Source organism: Indicator indicator, chromosome Z, assembly GCF_027791375.1.
Source record: "Indicator indicator isolate 239-I01 chromosome Z, UM_Iind_1.1, whole genome shotgun sequence".
Lineage (NCBI taxonomy): Eukaryota > Metazoa > Chordata > Aves > Piciformes > Indicatoridae > Indicator > Indicator indicator.
This window is the reverse complement of record NC_072053.1, coordinates 31769663-31789577: the sequence shown is the minus strand read 5'-3', so window position 1 is coordinate 31789577 and position 19915 is coordinate 31769663. Positions and strand designations below refer to the sequence as shown.

General features: G+C 39.2%; 1 protein-coding gene across 1 annotated transcript in view; it reads right to left on the bottom strand.

Annotated features, from left to right (window-relative positions):
* Window positions 1-15393, bottom strand: part of SREK1 (splicing regulatory glutamic acid and lysine rich protein 1) — a 35085-nt gene extending 19692 nt beyond the window's left edge. The window contains exons 1-3 of the mRNA XM_054397231.1: window positions 15214-15393; window positions 10645-10778; window positions 3201-3316 (exon numbers count right to left, since the gene is read on the bottom strand). Coding sequence (XP_054253206.1) covers window positions 3201-3316; window positions 10645-10778; window positions 15214-15374 — 411 coding nt within the window. The 5' untranslated portion in view covers window positions 15375-15393. The remainder of the gene's footprint in view (window positions 1-3200; window positions 3317-10644; window positions 10779-15213) is intronic.
* Between the last annotated feature and the right edge of the window lie 4522 nt (window positions 15394-19915).

Genomic DNA, 19915 nt, shown 5'->3' with positions numbered 1-19915 from the left:
CAGGATGGATACAGGTCCCTGTCAGGGGAAGCAAAGGGAATGCACCCTGACCCTCTTCCCCTCCCCCGCTGCCCTTGAGCAATAACTATGAGACTCTGCAGGCTGAGAGCAATGCAGATGAGAGTACTGTAGAGGAACCAATCAAGGAGATGCCAAAGACGAAGCAGCCCCCCCAAACCTTAAGGACCAGTGCTACAAAGAGAAAGGCTATAGTTATTGGACACTCTCTCTTGAGAGGGACCCATATGTTGTCCCAACCCATCCCATAGGGAGGTGTGCTGCCTACCTGGGGCCCGGGTGAGGGACATCACCCAAAGGTTACCTAAACTAATCCAGCCCTCTGACTATTAGCCATTGCTGGTAATCCAGGCTGGAAGTGAAGAAATTGAAAAGAGCAGCACCAGGAAGATTAAAAAGGAAATTAAGGCCCTTGGGAAATCAATTGACGGGGCAGGAGCTCAAGTGGTGTTCTGCTCAGTTCCCTCAGCAGCTGTGGTGTACACTGAGAGGAACAGGAAAACCCACACCATCAACAGTTGGCTTAGGAGATGGTGCCAGCAGCGGAATTTTGGCTTCTTTGATCATAGGGCAACTCTTACTGCACCTGACCTGCTGGACCAAGTTGGGTTTGAATTTATCTAGAAAGGGTAAGAGGGTGCTGGCACTGGGGTTGGCAGGACTCATTGGGAGGGCTTTAAACTAGGTCTGAAGGGGGTGGGTGTGGAAACCAGTCTCCCTGGAGAGGAGGGAGGACCACATAAACTGGTGAAATCAGCAACCCAGCTGAAGTGCATGTACATCAATGCATGCAGTATGGGCAACAAACAAGATGAACTGGAACTCTTGGTTCACCAGGAAGACTATGATGTAGTTGCCATCACAGAAACATGGTGGGACGATTCTCACAATTGGAGTACTGCACTGGGGGGTTATAAGCTCTTCCAGCCTTCTTGATTCTATGATTCTATAATTCGTCTAGGGATAGAAAACAATTAAAATGGACACAGCCAAAATGAGTATTTAACTGCTATTGTTTAAAATAGCTCCCAGGTGACTGGAGATTGCAAATATGATGCCCTTCTACAAGAAGGGCAGGAAGGAGGACTTGGGAGAACTATAGACCTGTTAGTCTGACCTTAGTGCCAAGGAAGGTCATGGACCAGGTCATTTTGAATGGAGTTATGCAGCATGTCCAGAGCACCCAGATGATCAGTCAGCAATGGACTCATGAAAGCCAAGTCCTGATTGATGAATATGACCTTCTACAACATGGCCACCCACTTAGTGGATGAGTGAAGGGGTGTGGATGTTGTTTATCTGTACTATAGTAAAACCTTGGACACTGTCTCTCACAGCATCCTCCAGGAGAAACTGGCTGCTCATGGCTTGAATCAGTGGATGCTTCACTAGGTTAAAAACTAGCTGAATGGGTGGGCCCAAAGAGTGATGGCAAGTTGAGTGAAATCCAGTTGGCATTCCAGTCACAAGTAGTGCTCCCCAGGGCTCACTGTTGGGGCCAGCTCTCTTCAGTATCTTTGGACAAGGGGATCAAGCACACCCTCAGTAAACTTGTAAACAACTCTAAGCTGAGAGGGAGTGTTGATCTGCTTGAGGATAGGAAAGCTCTACAGAGGGACCTGGATATGCTGGATCAATGGACCAAGGGTAGCAGTATGAGGTTTAACAAGGCCACATGCCAGGTCCTGCACTTGGGTCACAACAACTCCATGCAATGATACAGGCTTGAGGTGGAGCAGCTGGAAAGTTGCTGGCAGAAAAGGACCTGAGAGTGCTGGCTGACAACTGGCTGAACATGAGCAAGCAGTGTGCCCAGGTAGACAAACAGGCCAGAAGTGTCCTGGCTTGTAACAGGAATAATGTGACCAGCAGAAAGTAAGCAATCATCTCCCTGTACTCAGAACTGGTGAGGCCACATCACAAATACTGAGTTCAGTTTTGGCCTGCTAACTACAAGAAAGACATTGAGTTGCTGGAGCATGTCCAGAGAACGGCAACAAAACTGCTAAATGGTCTACAGAAAAAGTCTTATGAAGAGCAGTGGAGGGAACTGCGACTGTTTAGTCTGAAGAAGAGGAAGCTGAGGGGAGACCTCACTGATCTCTACAACTACCTGAAAGAAAGTCGTAGTGAGGTAGGTGTTGGTCTCTTCTCTCTAGTATCAGGTGATAGAAGGACAATAAATTACCTGAAATTGTGCTAGGAGAGATTTAGGTTCAATATGAAGAAAAATTTGTTTAAGGAAAGAGTGGTCAGGCATCACAGTAGGTTGCTGAGGGAGGTGGTGGTGCCACCATTCCCAAAAGTGTTCAAGAAACATGTGGACATGGCACTTCAGGACCTGGCTTAATGACAATTGCGGTCTTAGGTTGACAGTTGGACTCACTGATCTTAGAGGTCTTTTCCAAACGCAACAATTCTATGAAATAATAATCTGAAAGAAAAATCCTGGAAAGGTAGTGCATGGACATCTTGGGACTGTGATGGTTTGAAACTGTCTTTTTAATTTTTCCTTGCAAAGTTCAAAACAGAGAAAGTGAAAGAGTGTAAATAAGTTACTATTGGGATTAAGAAAGCAAAATACTGATTGTTCTAAACACTTCCATTGGATAGATAGAAATGTTTAAGAACTATTATCCAAAACAAGTGGGGCACTCTGCACATTCTGCGTTCTGCAGTGGGGGCAGTTGCTGGGCTGTCTGGCTGCTGTTTCTTCTTCTCTTCTGGCTGAAGATAACACACACTGACCTTGGCAGCTAAGTTAACAACTTTCTGCTCTAACTAACTCTGCTTTCTGTCCAAGGGGGGTCTGAGGGGGAAGCTCCTGGGAGAGGGAGGCCCCTTTGGGAGGGTCCCCTTGGGGGGAAGCAAAGGGAGATCGGTTGTGTTTTTCTGTTGATTGTATGTATTTGTAAATGTTGTGAATTTTGTATATTTGTACATATTCATTGCATTTCTCTGCTTGTAAATACAGCCTTCATTTGCTTCCAGACTGGGCTAGCCTGGTTACTTGTTGGTGGGGGAGGAATTTCAGCTCACACCGACACAAGGACCTACCCTCAAGATGAACCACAGCTAACATCTCACTGAGCTAGCTAGTACAGTGAGGACAACATCCACAGATCTGACAGCTGTTGTTCTCTGAGCAGAGAGGTATCAAACAGCAACTGAATTTTACTCACTGTAGTCAAAGGGGTTGGTGTAGGTATAGGAAGTAACCCTGCACCAGGCATCAGGCTTGTCATAGTAGGAGCAGGAGCCAATAGAGAAAGGGCTTTGGCTTCATCTGGGATTTTACCTGAAGAAGCAAATGAAAGCATTACACAGAGTTGGAACACTACACAGATGTAACTCTTTCTATGTTTTTACAACTACCCTTGCATTTAAAAACGTAGTAAGTAATAATGAATCTATCTACCAGATCCTTACAAAGAAACAAATAAGAACTTAAGTTTTCCCTTTTACCCTGCTCTACTAGGAAAAACAAATGTGAGCAAAACTTCAAAACTAGCAATCTCATTACTGGATTATTATTTTAAAAACTGAATAATGTATACAATTATTTAACACTTTGAGCTATGGGTCACCTGTACTGGAAACTTAATGTTCATGAACCAAACGATATCAAGCATGGACGCTTTCCCAGGGCGATGCTTTCGCGGTGATCGAAAGTTGTTTTACACATGACAACCGTTCGTGTTGGCTGCATCACTAATAGCACACAGAACATCAGATACAGAAAAGAAGAACATTTTTTAAAGTTTAATCCCCAGAAAAGGCAAATAACCAAATCAGTAAAAAAAAAAAAAAAAAAAAAAAAAAAAAAAAAAAAAAAAGAGAGAGAGAGAGACGCAAAAAAACCCAAAGTATGTGCTAACTGAAATTCTGTGTTTTAAAAAATTCTTTTTGTGCTACCTACTTTGAATGTAAAAATTAGTAAAATAAAAACTACTGAACTACTGTGACTCCACACAAAACATACTGTAAGTGAAGTTCAAGGTTGAGGATAAGGCAGAAAAAAATTTAGATTTGTAATGTCTTACATTCCAGGGCTCCTCAATTTATCTGAAACTTTGATAAACCAGCTTTGAATTTACTGATATTGAAGAAAGTAATAACTGATCAGCTAAGAAAGCTGTATTTTCCTAAAATACGTATTTCCTACTATTTCAACAAGATTATACTCCCTTCCATGCTAGAAATTTAATACTCAATCTGAATTAAACTCACATTTCAGTCAATGTTAGTTAAAATCGGATTGCTAGAACCCCTAAAATCTAAGGAATTAATAGTTATACACTCATTATTACAATTAAATGTACATATTAAATTTGAAATGCAAAGGGATTTGAACGGGTACAAACAAAACACTGAACTAAAACACTAGAGAAAGAACCTCTAATCACTAGGCATTTATGAGGTATTCAAATTTACTGATATAACTGTATATATGATATCCATCCAAGCCCTTTGGTATTACCTCAGGCACTTTATTTAAGTTAATGCTTTCATTTAAACAGTGTACTAAAATCAGGGTCTGACAAACACTATGCTAGTGGCTTTTACTGCTTTGGTTCAAACAGTTTGATCTGACCAAAGGACAAAACAAATCTAAATGAAACTTGATTTAGATGTTGCATGGGTGGAATAGAAAAGATAAAATAACAGTACCCATTCTTCCCACATGCTTCCTATTTACATTTACTATGTTAAATTTTGAGGCACTTTGCTCCTTAACATGTAACAAACCTCTTGATTTTGCTATCTAAAGGAGAAAAATAGGAAAATTATTAGCACTTAAGAATTAATTGTGCAATAATGACTTCCATGGCTTGAAAAAAACATGCATGAATCTGAGTCATTATCACAACGTTCCGCACTCTTTATCAATTTCATGTGAAGTCAGGCATGCAATGAGGGGTATACCTGATTACCTGACAGCTCATGAGTAACAGGAACTGTGCTGCACATCTGCCTAATATGTAGCTAACTAAAAGGCTTTCAAATATACAGATCCAGCAGCTGTGCATGCAAATTAAGCATAGAATTATGTACTACTTCTTCTGAAAATAGAAATACCTAAATGTTTTCAAATGACTGATGATCCAGACCTTATCCTGAACAGCTAGCATCTTGCAATTAGTAACTGGATACACACACAGGATTCTAGAGGATCAACGGACGGGGCTCAAGTACGTTCAGTGGCAGAAATGGCTCCTAAAGAGTTGTGCCTGTATTCTGGTTTAGATCCTTGGACAGTAACGTACATAAGTATACGCCTAATTTAAGCATGCACTTACATACAGCAAATTCAATACACACTTAACCAGATGAAAGATGTTTAGGCATTTAGCTGTTTTAAATAAGAACTGAGTTAGGTACATAACTAAATAGACAATGAGTCAAGTTCAGAAAGGTACTTAAATACAAGCCTAAACTTTAAGTATGTGGGCCACTTTACTGAAATAATAGGAATCATTCTTTTGCTAAAGTGTTTCTCAAGGAAACCACTGAACAATTTTGGTTAAGTGTACCATTACAGCAGTTCAAAGAACGAATGACATGCATATCTAAATTGTCACATTAGCAGTGTTATTTTCAGAACACTTTGGTCCTTTAAAAATGTAATATATTACTTTAAATAGAAGATCTAGCTGGTCAATTTAATGCCACAAAGATTAATTTATTTTACTCAAGAATGAGAAGGGGGTCTCTCCCTACAGAGATCCCTGAAAATGTGCCACCATATTCAAACCTATTCTCCATTTTTTAAGCCCAGGTCAAACTTTTTAAACAGAAAATGAACCATTGAGAGGGAAGAAAGAGTAAACCTATGTATCTTGCAAATCTATTTCCCTGTTCTTTAGGCAGATTAGAGGAAAGAAATAGTACATGAAGCTAAATAATCCCCTGATTTTTTTGAGTTTTATCTCCCTTGATTTATTTATAAAAGGGATACAAGCCCATAAAGCTAAAAACAAGCGAAGAAAAAACCTCATGTAGGTTATGACATAAATTACACTTCAGTTTAACCGTTTCATTTCCTAAACTCATGGTACTTAAAAGCTGGATGGAAATGAGGTAAAGATATTTATTTTCTAATGAGGGAAACAGACAATCAACATGCCCCATCTATACCTTGTAGAAAGATTTCTTAAAAGCTCTTGTGTTTGGTAAATTACAGATTCTGTGATCACTCATTTGTTGATTCTTCACTTGGCAAAGGAATCTGAAACCTTTGCATTACCTAGAGACACCTTATGCTTCTTAAGGAAATGTACACTTGTCCTAAATATTCATCATGATTGCTACTTTTTCTTTTGTACTAAAGTGCTTAAGAACACTAGTCAACCTAGTCCATGACAGAATCCATTTTGCAAAAAGCTGAAGTACCTTCATCAAGCAAGCACTAACCACTGTATTTTTCTCCCTCTCAAAGTAAGCCATCTTTATATTGAAACTACTCTTTATATTGAAACTACATGGTTAATACCCCTCCCCACCACCCACTTCAGCAATAAGTAAATTTGCTTGGTTTAAAATAATTATATTCAGAGTAGACGTGAACTGTGTAAAGTAATTGTTATTTTTCTGCTGTTTTACAATCTATGGAAAATGTACACTTACAAATAGTTTCTGTGTGATCCAATTTGTGATTCTTATTGGATTTAGAAGCAATGACTAAAGAGATTACACCTACTGGCAATTATCTCAACTCATGATCTCAACACAGATCACAAAGTAAAGCTCTTCCTAGCTGTAATGCATAGCTCGGTGCATTACCAGAGTGAAACCAATTGATCCCAATGCAGCTGGCTGGGAACAGCAATGCCTGAGGACCAGATACCACCTGATCCACCACTTATACTTCTGTTTCACGAGAGGTAAGAACATCATTTGTGGATGAACTTCTTCAATCGTTCCAGCATGAACTGCCAGGGCTTCTGAGATTGTGAGGTGACACAGAGGACGCTTTTTTTTTTTTTAAACCCTCTTCTTGAAATAACTGACACTGGATTATGTCAAAGTGCAATATACACATACACACACATACAGGCACACAGAACTGATTCAATCTTTCCACAAATAACAGTGTTAAAAGACAACGCACCTCACATAACACATTCCAACCAAAACTTCAGGCTGCATTTGTACTTATGAGTGGTAAACAGTTTTTTCTGAAAATTACAAAAACAATAGGATGAAATCTTACTGCCATGGACCTCACCAGAGCAAGGCTTCACCAGAAACAACCAAATATGTCATGACATTCAATATTCATGTAATTTCCATTTCAGAATTACTTCAAACTCCTTGCATTAGATATAGATAGTAAGCCTTTTAAACAGACCATGCAACCTAAAATAAAACTACTCTGCTGAAGAGGGAAAATAGCAGAGAAAGATTATGAGAGATTGTGACTTTACTTCCTAAAATTAATTTCCTCAGAAGAGGTTCGATTTTACTTTTCCAAAATAAACTCATAGAGCATAAGAATTTACCTTAAAACTGATATATTTTTCACTGCCTACCTTCTGACATAATGGGCTTATATGCTGAATTTAGATTAAATGCATTCCAAATCAAATTTCTCTGCAAATTAATCATATTATAAATTCTATATATACCATCCACCATTCATAAGCAGCTTCAGGTTAACTTCAAAATGAAACACTGTGAACCCTTTACAAAACACCATTTTTACAGAACTGAAGTACCAGTTCACAAGTACAAGGGAAAGAGATTTAACAGAACAAAACAAAAAAAAGGGACAAAATAAAATAAAAAGAAACAAAGGAAAGAAAGCAAAATAAAATAAAAACAGAGACAGGGCGTCCATCTTCAGCAGGCCAGACTTCGATCTCATTTCCCCCATGAAGGTTTCACTTGGCGGCAGGTTTAGTGGCATGGCAAACAATGCCTAACTCAGGCAAGTGTAACAGGTCTGCCTTGGCCAGTCTAGTCATCTAATAATGCACAAATATCACACAGAGAAAACATACAAAACCAAATTAATAGTCAAGATCCATCTACCAGATAATGTGGACATAAAATTTAGAATGATTAGGGTGGCATCTTTGTTTATCTTTCAACCTTTGTGTTTTCAAAGTATAACATTTAAAGAAAAACCTACCTATACACACACAAAAGAAAGTTGTATTTTGACACCTTAATAACGTTACTTAATTTGCATTTTTGTTAAACTGTTTATTCAATGTCACAAAACTAGTACTGTTTTCATTGTGTAGTGATTCCCTCCTAATATTCCCTTGACTTAACATTGTTAAAATACACTCCAAATGTCAATTTTACTCTGCTTTTTAAACCAAGTTTCAGAGTTCCATTTTACCTCTCCTCTGTGTTCAATTCGGCGCATAAAGTGTTTTATTACTGGCACCATTGGCCAAGGACATATATAATTTTACCTCCCAGTAGAGTATAGCCATCAGTACTTTTAAAGTCATACATTCCACTGATTTCATTACCAATGCATCATACGGTATATAGTAAATCAAAAATCTTTCACTGTGGTTTCCAAAGTCATAGTCATTCCACACAATAAACTCCTCAGAAAATTAAACCTAAACTTACACATTTATAAATTTGAATCAGTGACTCTGTTAGAAAGTTACATGGAAAGAGCATTCTAACATTAATAAAAAATTTGACCTCACAACTCAATCACTTGTTCACCAAATTATAAATAAACCTCTGTGGAGTCTGGAATGATATTGAACAGTGACGCTTTACTGTAACATGTTCTCAGAAACGCCTAATAAGCCAGCTACAAATGGAGCTGGAACAAGATCTGTCAAACTTTGGTTTTATTCTCCTTCCATTCACTGTCCACGATCAAGAGACACATTGAAAACAGATTTACCTGCCTGTTGCCACATCATATCAGGCAGTGATCTCACACCATAAGAAAAACACTTGCAAGTGTTGTTCATTCATTAGGCAACAGTCTTCCCTTTCTGGCAGTACTGAACCAGTGTTAAGGTATTTTCAATGAAATGTAAAACTAAAGTCCTGAATAATTTGCAGTCCAGTTTTAGGGGGAATTTTTCAGTAAGGACTGTGGTCCCAGTGGCCTCTACAGAGTGTCAAGAGGAGACAGCAGTATCCTTGTTGTGGTTTTAAGTACAAAAAAATAGAACCCAAAAGATCCCAAAACAAAGCGTAAAAGCCACTAAAATCTAGGCTTCACAAAAACAAATACATGAACTGTATGTTCCTATTCTAAAGGCTACATGAATAGGCAGAATATCGTATGTCAACATAAGCCTTTGACATTTTAGAGACTTGCTAGAGTCTGCCCCAGACCGTTATTACAGAAGCAGTAGCCTCATATGATCCAGATCATGATGTGGCAAACAAGCCAGAAAATGATACTCTGGGACCACTGTTAAACTTCAAGAACTCAAAAGTACCCAACTCTTGCAGTTAGAGAAGTTATATTAATAGGAGGTATTTCTGGAGTCACTGCAGTTTATTGTTCAATTATTTTAAGTATTATTTTTATAGCAAAACAGTTACCATGTTCAAAGTGAAGTCAGGTTCACTCCATCTGCAATGTTTCCAATCCAAAAGAACAAAACGTCCAGAAACATACAGGCAGATGCTCAATTTCACAATGATCCCAATGAAGTCAATGGGGCTCTGCCTAACTCCAGTGATATGCCTACCAAGCTTCATATGACTGTATTCAGGAATATTATACTAACAATATGAACCACCTTGTATTCAACACATCTGTAAAAAGTATGGCCTCAAAGGTAGTTAAAGGAACACTTGTAATTTTAGTATTCAACAAGCATTTATTAAGAGTTTAAAAAATATTTTATGCTGGAAGCATTCTGTACAGACCACTACATTTTTAAAGAGATATCTAAAACCAAAAAGGAGTTCCAATACACACAAGAAAGCCTTTTCATGTTATACAAAGTAGTAATTTCCACAGGAACAAGAAAGGAAAATTGACCTTTTTTATTATCAGGTAAACATGTATACTCAAACACTAATTATCACCATAAACACTGAGTATTTTTGATCAAGGGAATCTAAAATGGCCAAATGTATATATCACATCTGCAAGCAAAACTGGATTCAGTTTAAAAAAATTTGAAAAATAACCAGTATCTGAAAGAGAAAAATCCCAAAACCAGAAAAAAAAACAAAACACCACACCAAAGGTGATACATTAAGATCCAAACAGCAGTATTATCAAGTGCCAGGAAACTGCTCGATCTTTTCAGTGCTCCATTGACTTCAGTGAGAATTCCATGTGAGAATAAGCCTGCCAACACAAACTGTACTGAAGGGAATTATTTTACCTTCTTTTCCTTCAAAATATGTAGTAAGTATGGAAAATTGAATTATCCTAATTTGAATCAACTTTTTTTTCTAATGATGAATTTCAATTAAACCTACAAAATTCAGTTTCTTTGTTCAATTTTCAATAGTTTCAAGATTTGTGGTTTTGTGTTTCTTTGGTGTTTTGGTTGTTTTTTCAAAAAGCAGTAAAATAAAGTAACAATAGAGCACTGCCTCCTTACATAGAAAGCTTAAAACAATTAGCAGACATGACAAAGATCAATACTACAGAAGAATATCTAAAATACCAACCTTCTGCACAGGGCACAACTATCAAAGCTCTGTCAATAAAAACCGTGTTAGTTAGATGCTGGGCCACACCAACACTCGATGCTTCACGAAACTTAATATAACATACTTTGGAGGAAAAAGCAAGAGGTGCGTTGCTGCAAGATAAAAGGGGAAAAAAAAAACAATTAATTACAATTATTTACGATCAATCACACCATTAAATAATTCAGTACATTTGAAATTATTACTCCTTATCAAAATAGGTTTTAGACTTCCTGGAAGTTAGCCAGAAGCCAAGGGTATAGAAATTTGTTTGCCTATGTACTATATCACTGGAAAAAAGCATAGCATAGCAGTTCTTGAGACTTCTTTCAAATGCTAGGTCTTATTTCACTAATTTAACAAAAATCCTTTTTTTTATCCACCTTAACTTGGCTTTGTGTAGTACAGGATAACACCAGAGGAGAGAAGGAATTCACTATTCAGCTAGAACGAAGAAAATTTTCAATTTGCTTTTCCATTAGAAACTATACTGACAGATCTCAGAAAGCACATGTAAAAACTGTAGTAGACCAAAACCAACTAAGGTTTTAAAAATGTATTCCTCTAATCAAAGCTTGCAATCTTTATACAAGCAGTTTACTTCTTTATATGAAAAAAGTACACCTGAAATCTTCAGAGATAATGCAAAAGGATATTGCCAGAACATCAGCAATTTCAATATGAAAATACCATCTGTCTTCTAGCAAAGCAGTAACTCATAGAAAATAAGCTGCATAAACTGTTTCATCCTTAGCCTTCTTCAGCTGATACTTCTAAACTTTCTGGAAGTACCAGAAGTAGTTTTAGCTTAGCCCAACCCATCTTGTAGCCCCTCAAATTCTGAAGCTGTTCTATGGAATTAATTAGGCTTTAGTATTTAAATAAAATCTCAGAAGTTTCAGACACATTATTTCAGCATATTAATTGCATAAATGAACCAGTAACAGGCTGGCTACTAGAAAGGCAACATCTAGATAAAAGAGCTAGAGAGCCAGCCAACTTCAGAAGATCCAAAAGATCTAAAATACTAAGTTTCACAGTGATTTAGTCCTCTCTTTTCATGAAAGTCTTTTCCACTTTCTTCTGCCTAGGGTTACAAAGGTGCAGTCTTCTGCCTAGGGTTACAAAGCACCAATGCAAAAAAACAACTACATCTCTCACTCAAGGTTACTCTAATCTGGTTTCTTTAGGAAAGCAAGAAAACTCAAAGGAAATAAATATCTAAATAATATTCAGACATTTCTGTCACTTCTGCTTTCCTTGCAGTAACATCCATCAGGGTGGTGGAGACAACGAAAATTAATAGCTTATTAAAATAAGATGCTATGAAATATCTGTGCAGATCATGTATAAATAAGGCTGTGTGTGCTTTACCTCAGAGGCCCCATCTATACTGCAGTCACTGTAGGATATAACCACATGGAAGAAACACTTGTGTGTTGGAGCCTCTAAGACCACTCCAGACCATCCAGAACCAAGCAGCCTAGAGACAGATTGTGCTTTCAAAGAACTCATTCTGCAAAAATCGGTTTATTGCTCAAAAAAGCTTTTCAATATTAAGTGTTAAAAAATCTTCCCTTGAAGGCTTGTCTACAAATGTAACTTTGAAGGCTTCTTTGAAACAGACAAGTGGGTCACAAGCCTAACACAAAAGCACAACTAGGACTAAAAATCCCATTACAGACATCACAAGTAATCATCCTAGTAAACTGAAAACCAAGTCTAAACTGTATGAACAGCTGACATACTGGAGTATATACCCGGGGCAAAAGACCTCTCACACCCTGCAAACCAGCTTCAGATTTCAACTGTACTGCAAACTGAAAGTAATCTATAAAAACTGGTCTTAGTCTTGTTCAGAACCGTGAAAAAAAAGAAACCACAGAAAAAAAGAACTCACAGAAGCCCATCTAAACACACAACAGAAAGGCACCAAATTAATATTTTCTTGAACAAGACACTTTGTAAATTAGAACTTTACACTACTAAAAGCAACACATGACACAGACAAAAGTTTTAAGGAATAGTCTACAGAACAGGGAATGCAGTACACCCTCTCATCCTCTTGCATATTGAGATGACGGCATCATCATGCAAGTGTGGTTTTCTTGAGACCTTTTTGCACATCTGGACTAGCAGGAGGCCTCCTTCTTACCTCCTTAATGGCCCACTTGAGAAAAATCAGTAAGCACTGAAGGTTTTGCAAACGACAATCCAAGGAGCTTTTGTTAAACAGTAACAAAAAATTTTTCACTCCCAACTTAGAAATTCAGACCTCTAACCAAATCAGGACCACATTCAAGTATTCAAAACTTCAGGGTTTTCTCCTCAGACTTTGTGACAAAGTATCATTGCAGCTGACAGCAAATCTCCACTAAAGGCCACCCTCTTCTACACAGAAGGCCCTGTGTAAAAGGCCTTGACGCAGTAAAAACTCTTCATAAAGAAATTAATTCTCTTATGCAGGCTTTCTAAATAAAATACTATTTTCTGTTCTTGTTGACTTTTTCACCCTACCTAATTTTCCAAGCTATTTTCATATACATCTAGAATTTTTCTTCACAATATTTCAGTCTTAAGCTCAAGGAAGAAACCAGAACTCATTTGGTAAAATTAGAATTCTTTGATTCAGTCTCCCTGCTTTTCACAAAATGTAAGTGGATGGGAAAATACTATATATACCAGTAAATTAGGAATCCAAGCAACACAGAAATCATATTTTCTGAAAGGATTTCACAATTATCCCTTAATTTCTGAGCAGCCCTCACGTATAGTTTGTTTAAAATTCAAAATGACCCTTAAAGGGTCTCTGAACATCTTATCAAGGTTAAAGCTCTGCTTATGGGAAAGGAAAGCAGAGATGAATTTAGTAATAAAGTGGAGTAAAAGCGACCTTTGAGCACTGAAAGCCACCTATGGCAGTCCTTAAGAAGTCAGTCTTGCGAAGAAAGGGATAAAAACGTCTCATCAACCCTGAGTTTGCTGTGCGAATTTGTGACAACAGTCACCAAGCAAGAGTAAACAAATACACCAAACAAGTGCAGCATAATAGAAGAGAAACTCCACTGGTCTTTTAAGATTTGATAATCACATACAAATTCAGAGTGACACGGGGAGATCAGTCAAAACCTAACAGTCGATAGCTATTAACCCAGGTATTGCCTTTATTAATGATATTGGATGTGAAGAGGTAGCCCTCCCAGTTCGCACAAAGAAAGATGGTTCCCACATATTTTATATACACTTACATTACATTTCTGGGAATTTGTTTTGTCTTTTTACTGCTCGGTCTCTGCTGTTATTTTCCGACCTTCCAACTATATTACAGTCCCCTGTCGACGTTCAGGCCAACATCTCAGTGTGTGAATCTTCATCACTTTAACCCTCCCCCCCCGAAGCTTTAGCCATTGTTATGCAGCTGTGTCTTACCTTCTTCGCTCTAGCCAGCTCAAGGCCTCACAACTACTCATGACTAGAACCTAATCTCTCTTAACTACTGGCAAAGTTTCTAACTGCAAGAAAAATGATTAATCTCCCCTGCTTCAAGAGTAAAGTGGATTATAAAACTCCAACAAAAATCAACCCTTTCCCACTTCCATAGAATTTATACTTGCTTCAATTTTTTAACTAAAGGTTGAAGTCTTTCTAGAAACATCAGTATGAAATTGCACAATAGTTAAACTTCAATTTTTCTTGTTAGAAAATATATAAATAAAACAGGCACCAGTAACAAGCATCCATGACCCGCTAACAGATAATTAAAAGTTTTTCAATTAAAATAAATACTGTTTAGAGTGCCAATAAAGCTTCATTGATAAGTAGCCAAAATCGGGATGATGACCATATGAAAACTTTTTCAATGCCACGGCCCTCAAGACTCAATCTGAAGGTGGATTACTTATCAGTTCACACAGGCCTCTTAGGAATGTAGCAGCAATAATAAAACAGCTTTTACTGCCATCAATATTAAGTGTAAAAGCCTCTAACACACAAGGCAGAAACTTTCCCACAGAGAACTAGTCTTTCTGCAACACGGCAGGTTAAGAAATCCATCTTTCTAAAAGGTTATGTCTGATTAACAATGACTGAAGAAATTGAAGGGCTTTGATCAATTAGAGAAAACATGAACCGAAAAAGTACTAGAAAAATATAGCACATTTTAACTCGACATTTATTTCATAATTCCTCCCAATCAATCTGAAATATAAAATATCAGACTCAGGGCCGACACCCGCCACCGGGAGGCCGCAACCCTGGCCTGCACCACGGGAAGACAAAAGCAGCCGCACAGATGCCGCGACTACTCTCCTTCCCCGCCTGTAGCCGCCATCTTAGGTGCGGGTGAAACTCCTTTCCCCTACCGCTCCTGCCATACAAAGAAGTGGGGCCACGTGATAGGCTCCCTATGCAGGAGACTCTGGTGCCCACACTCAAGATGGTCCTCAGGGCCTGCTCCTTTCCCCTTTCCCTCCACCCGCCTGGCTCCTCTAGATCTCTTCCTCCACCCAAATCTCTATCGCTCCGGACGCCGGTGCTAACCCTACTTACTCCGGGGGATAGAGGCGTAGCTCCTCAATGTCTCCCAGGAAACCGAAGAGGGTTCGCATCTGCTCACTGGTCACTGCAGAGGACAGGTTTGTGACCTGGATGACAGACGTAGGGCCCAAAGGGAACCCCAAGGGCACCCCGATCCCTCCGCTGTTCATCATGGCGGAGTCTGCAAGACCGCTCCGCTCGCGGCGGTGCCACACACAGCCGGAGAGGCGGACCTGGCCACAGAGATGAGCGTAGCGCCTGCCAGAGCGTCCTAGCGTGCGGACGCTCTAGCGGCGAGGACGACTGCTTCCTGGAGGAGTTTCAAGGCGGGCAGCCTTTCCCCGCAGAGACTCCGTCGGGAGCGGGTGCCCGCGCTCCATGCACGCCGACCTCTAGTGGCCGGACTGCCCAGTCAGCCGGGAAGAAAAGAGCGTTGCTTCCGGAAGAGCCGCCCGAGCCGCCGCTGCCTGGGCGGACCCTGCGCGAGGCCTCCCCTCGCTCCCACCTCTACACAGAGGCGCGGGGCCGCACGCGCAGCCCGACGGTTAAGAGTCACGGGGCTCTCCGTCGCCTCGCGTTGCGCATGCACCGGCAGTGACGAGCGCGAGCTGCTAGCGGCCCAGGGCACGACCATGAGCAGCCTGGCTGCTGCAGGCCAAGCGCTGCCGGGTGGGCTGGGGGTAAGGTGCCGGTGTGAGCGCCTCTCATTGACCTCGCGCAAACGCGGCCTCAGCGCTTCAAGAACAAGAACTGGTTTCCTTCTCCTTGAGCAGAGCGAAGAGATTCTTGGTTTAAACCAGGAGTCTGGGTGAAAAACCACGGCTGTAATAGGGCAGGGTTGGTTAATTGATTTGCTTTGCCGGCAAATTAAAATATTCCCGTTTAGATGCTCTTTTAGTAGCCAGATTAAATAAAACGCAGTTTAATTACCCTAGAGAGGGGATAAAGGCTTGAAAACGCTGTAACTGCATTTAAACAGGAATGGATTGTAATGGAGTAAGTTCTTAATGGTTTTGTTAATAACTTGGCTGAGAAACTATCCCAGTTAAATTGATGTTACCTCGAGTTACAGTTCAACTTTTGTTTAAAAACATTACTGGAGAAAATGAGGCTGAACGCTATGCGTTTGGGTAATCACTATTAAGGATTTAACTGCAGTCTTAGTTGGTAAAGAACCGTGCTTCTTGCCACCAAGAGATTAGTTTCATACATACTTTAGTATTTTCTATACTCCAGTTGCGAGAAACAAATTCACTCCTAATAATTTGTTGAGGGACAAAGTCTGTTAAAGAAGGTTTATTTACACTGCTGGGTGCATACTTTCCCGCATGGACACCTTTCCTCCCCACACTGGGGGCTTGTATAACAGAACTCTTCCTGCACAACTTCCTGATTGGTTCGAAGAACAAAGAACTTCTGCCCCACAACACGAGGTCCTGCCACTGGCTGGCTGGTGGTGGTCTCTTCAGGGGTCAGTGGATGCTTGCCCAGCCACACTGATCAGTACCTGACCCAGCACAGAATGTCCTTGGCTCCCGCCTTGGGGGCAGGATCCTCACATTCTTCCAGCCTGCTCACCTATACCCTTAATTAGCTGAAGCAAAATTACTTCCCCTATCTTTAAGTATCACACAAACCTGAACGGAGGAGGGACTGAGGTAGTTTTGAAGCTATCCAGGCTGAAAAAGATAGCAGATATGTGATACTTCCCTGAGAATACAGCTTCGTTGTTACAGAATCTCCATATAGTAGTGTAGTGCTTCCTTTACTGATGATTAATATGTTACAGAATCTTAAATAATACGAAGCAGCTACCTGAGATTTCTTTTTAAAAGTCTATGTATATGTTTCAGGTAGTACCTACTTCAAAATTATGATCAGTGCACTTGTTTGTCTACACGGAATCCATATTCCAAAAGAAGACAATTTAAAATAGAAGTCAGCCATCCTGGTAGCTTTTAATTAGCCTAAGTTTAGAAGCGCTTAGCTGGTGAAGTCAAGATTTTTTGTTACATATTGTGCAAAACTAAACTCTGGAATGATTATTCTAACTGTATGAGCATTTCATAAAGAATTCCTATGTTTTGACTAGTATCTCATCCAAAGACAGCAGAGGTGTAGAAGCTATTACTGCTTTCAACATCCCTACCCTTTCTCCTTGCATCTCTAAGCAAAGGCTACCTGAAAAATGAGTTATAAAATAGATAAACATAAAATCTCTGTGATGTCAGAACTGATTGGAATCTGCCCACCCCCTTTCAGGTAAAGGCTGTTAATAGTCCATACATAATTCTGAGCTACTGATCTAATTCCCCAAAAAACCCAAACCCAAACCAAAACCAAACAAACAAACAAAACAGCCGAGGGGCGAACCACCAAAAAAACAAAACCAAAAACCCACCACCAGATGCCAGCTCCCCCCCCAAAAAACCCTGATAAAAAACCAACAACCAAACCCAAAAACAATAGAAGTTAAATACTGCTTACATTTTATACATGTACAAACACAGAATAATAGAAATAAATAATATTTTGGGATTAGCAAAGAAGAAGAGCAAAAACCCCGACACTGAAAAGCCTTGTTTCACACAGGCTGCTAGTAAAATGCCAGAAGCAAACAATGACTGTATTGTAGCCAAACTGTTGAAACTTTAGAAGTATTTTAAGAGTCATTCCCTCTTCTATAATAAAAAAAAGGAGAACTATTAAGCAAATTAAATGAGTAAACATGCAGAACGAGAATTGATGTACAAGCCATGCTCAAACACCACCATCTCTCTAATTAGTGGTTAATACAGCATGAGTATTTTCAAACTTCCTGCCTCTGGATGGCAGTCATTTCTGTAAACTGGGAATTTCTGGGAAGCTCTGAAATTTTTGCATTTTTATCTGTTTGATGGCAACCATCTGAAAAAAAAAATAGTTGTATTTAACATAGCAGTTATAAGGGTCCTATTAGCAGCTATATGTGTATATTTTGTGATGAAATTCCCCTTTTCCCCATAAGATCTTCAGTGAAAGATGGAGTAGCCTTTCTCAGCTTTCAATTATTTTTTCAATTTACTCTGAAATAAGACAAGGAAATTAGCTGACAGCCAGTAGTATCTAAATAGTATTTTATTTCTGACTGTCCCAGTGCCTATTAATAAAGGTTGAGTATTTCTATCATTTCCATCATAAGCAAATGCACCAAAGCAGGTAAGGGATAGGATTCCCTACCTAGTGACTATTCCAGGGCAGCATTTCTTCAATCCTTTATGAAATCAAATGTCTGTTTTCCAGACAACACTACTTGGATTAGAGAAGCAGCAGTGAGGGTGGTGAGACACTAAACCAGGTGGCCCAGGGAGGTCATGGATGCCCCCTCCCTGGAGGTGTTCAATGCCAGGTTCGATGAAACCTTGAGCAACCTGGTCTACTGGAAAATGTCTCTGCTCATGGCAGTGGCATTGGAACTAGATGATCTTTAAGGTCCCTTCTAACCCATTCTATGAATCAATGAATTATAGAAGCTTCCTCTCCCTGCCAACAGTCATCAGTAGTTTTCTTTAGTCTTTGTAGTCTTCATGATTGTAAGAAGAATCAGGTGCAGTAAGGTCATGCAACATTAAATCACGTATTTTATTGCGTATTTATTGAGTATGAATAGGAAGATTAATTAAAAAGAGTGGACTCCAAGCCTAGCAGCAAGTGCCTTGTAGATATATAATGCTTCTATCAGTTTGTAAGGCAGAACTTGACCCTCATTTGACATTAGCCAGTCCTTCAAAGATGGAGTTGGATTTTGTCTTGCATTTAATGCAGTATAGAAGTTTTCGGTCTTACCCCTTGCAAAGAGTAAAAAAAAGTACCATAAAACCCCTGAAAAAGACAGAAATCAAGCCCTTGTGCGATCTGAGGTTTTCCCATGGTGTAGAGGCATTTGGGTCAGTATTACCTGATAGGCCTGTCACAAGCAGAGCAGTTGTTGGACCAAAAGCATTAATAAACAAGGAACTCCGGCAATAAAGGAATAAAGACAAATTACAAAAATGAGATATCTAAATTAGACCAGTTAGTATTTTTTCCCCCTTCATCTTACAGGATAGGTTCTTAGACTTCTTGTTTCCAAACCAAAAAAAAACCACAACCCATAACTAAGGGCAAGTTTCTCAGATGCAGTATCAGCCATTCAGGAGGAAGCCTCTGACCCAAAATAATAATTTTCTAAAATACTTCCAGCTTTCTAGAGGAAAATTTTATTTTAGAAAGTATACTTGTTCTGGTTGCAACATGTTCCAACATCTGTTTTCAGAGGACAGATGCAATTTGTCTTTTTAAGTGAAAGTAATATAGATTACTCTAATAGTTCTTTAATTTTCTATGTAAGAGCATTCAGAAGAAGTGCTTTATGCCCAGGCACTCAAAAATGTTTTAAATTGACTTAGTCAAGTGGGCCTCTGGGAAAGGTAAGTCCTTATGTCAGAAGAGCAGAAATTATTTGACATGGTAACTGGAAAAAAGTTTCCTAAAATCTGTTGTACCAAAACAAGTAGTAAAAACTGAATAAAAGATTTAGAGAGCAGTGTTTCTGCTGTTGCTGGATCTTTTTGTTTTGTTTTCCAATATACGCTTTAGGGAAAACTTACTGTAAGAGTGCCCTTGTTCATGACAAAATATGTCTCCAATTACACAGACTATGAGAAATCATATAATCAGATAAAACTGGCTAAGA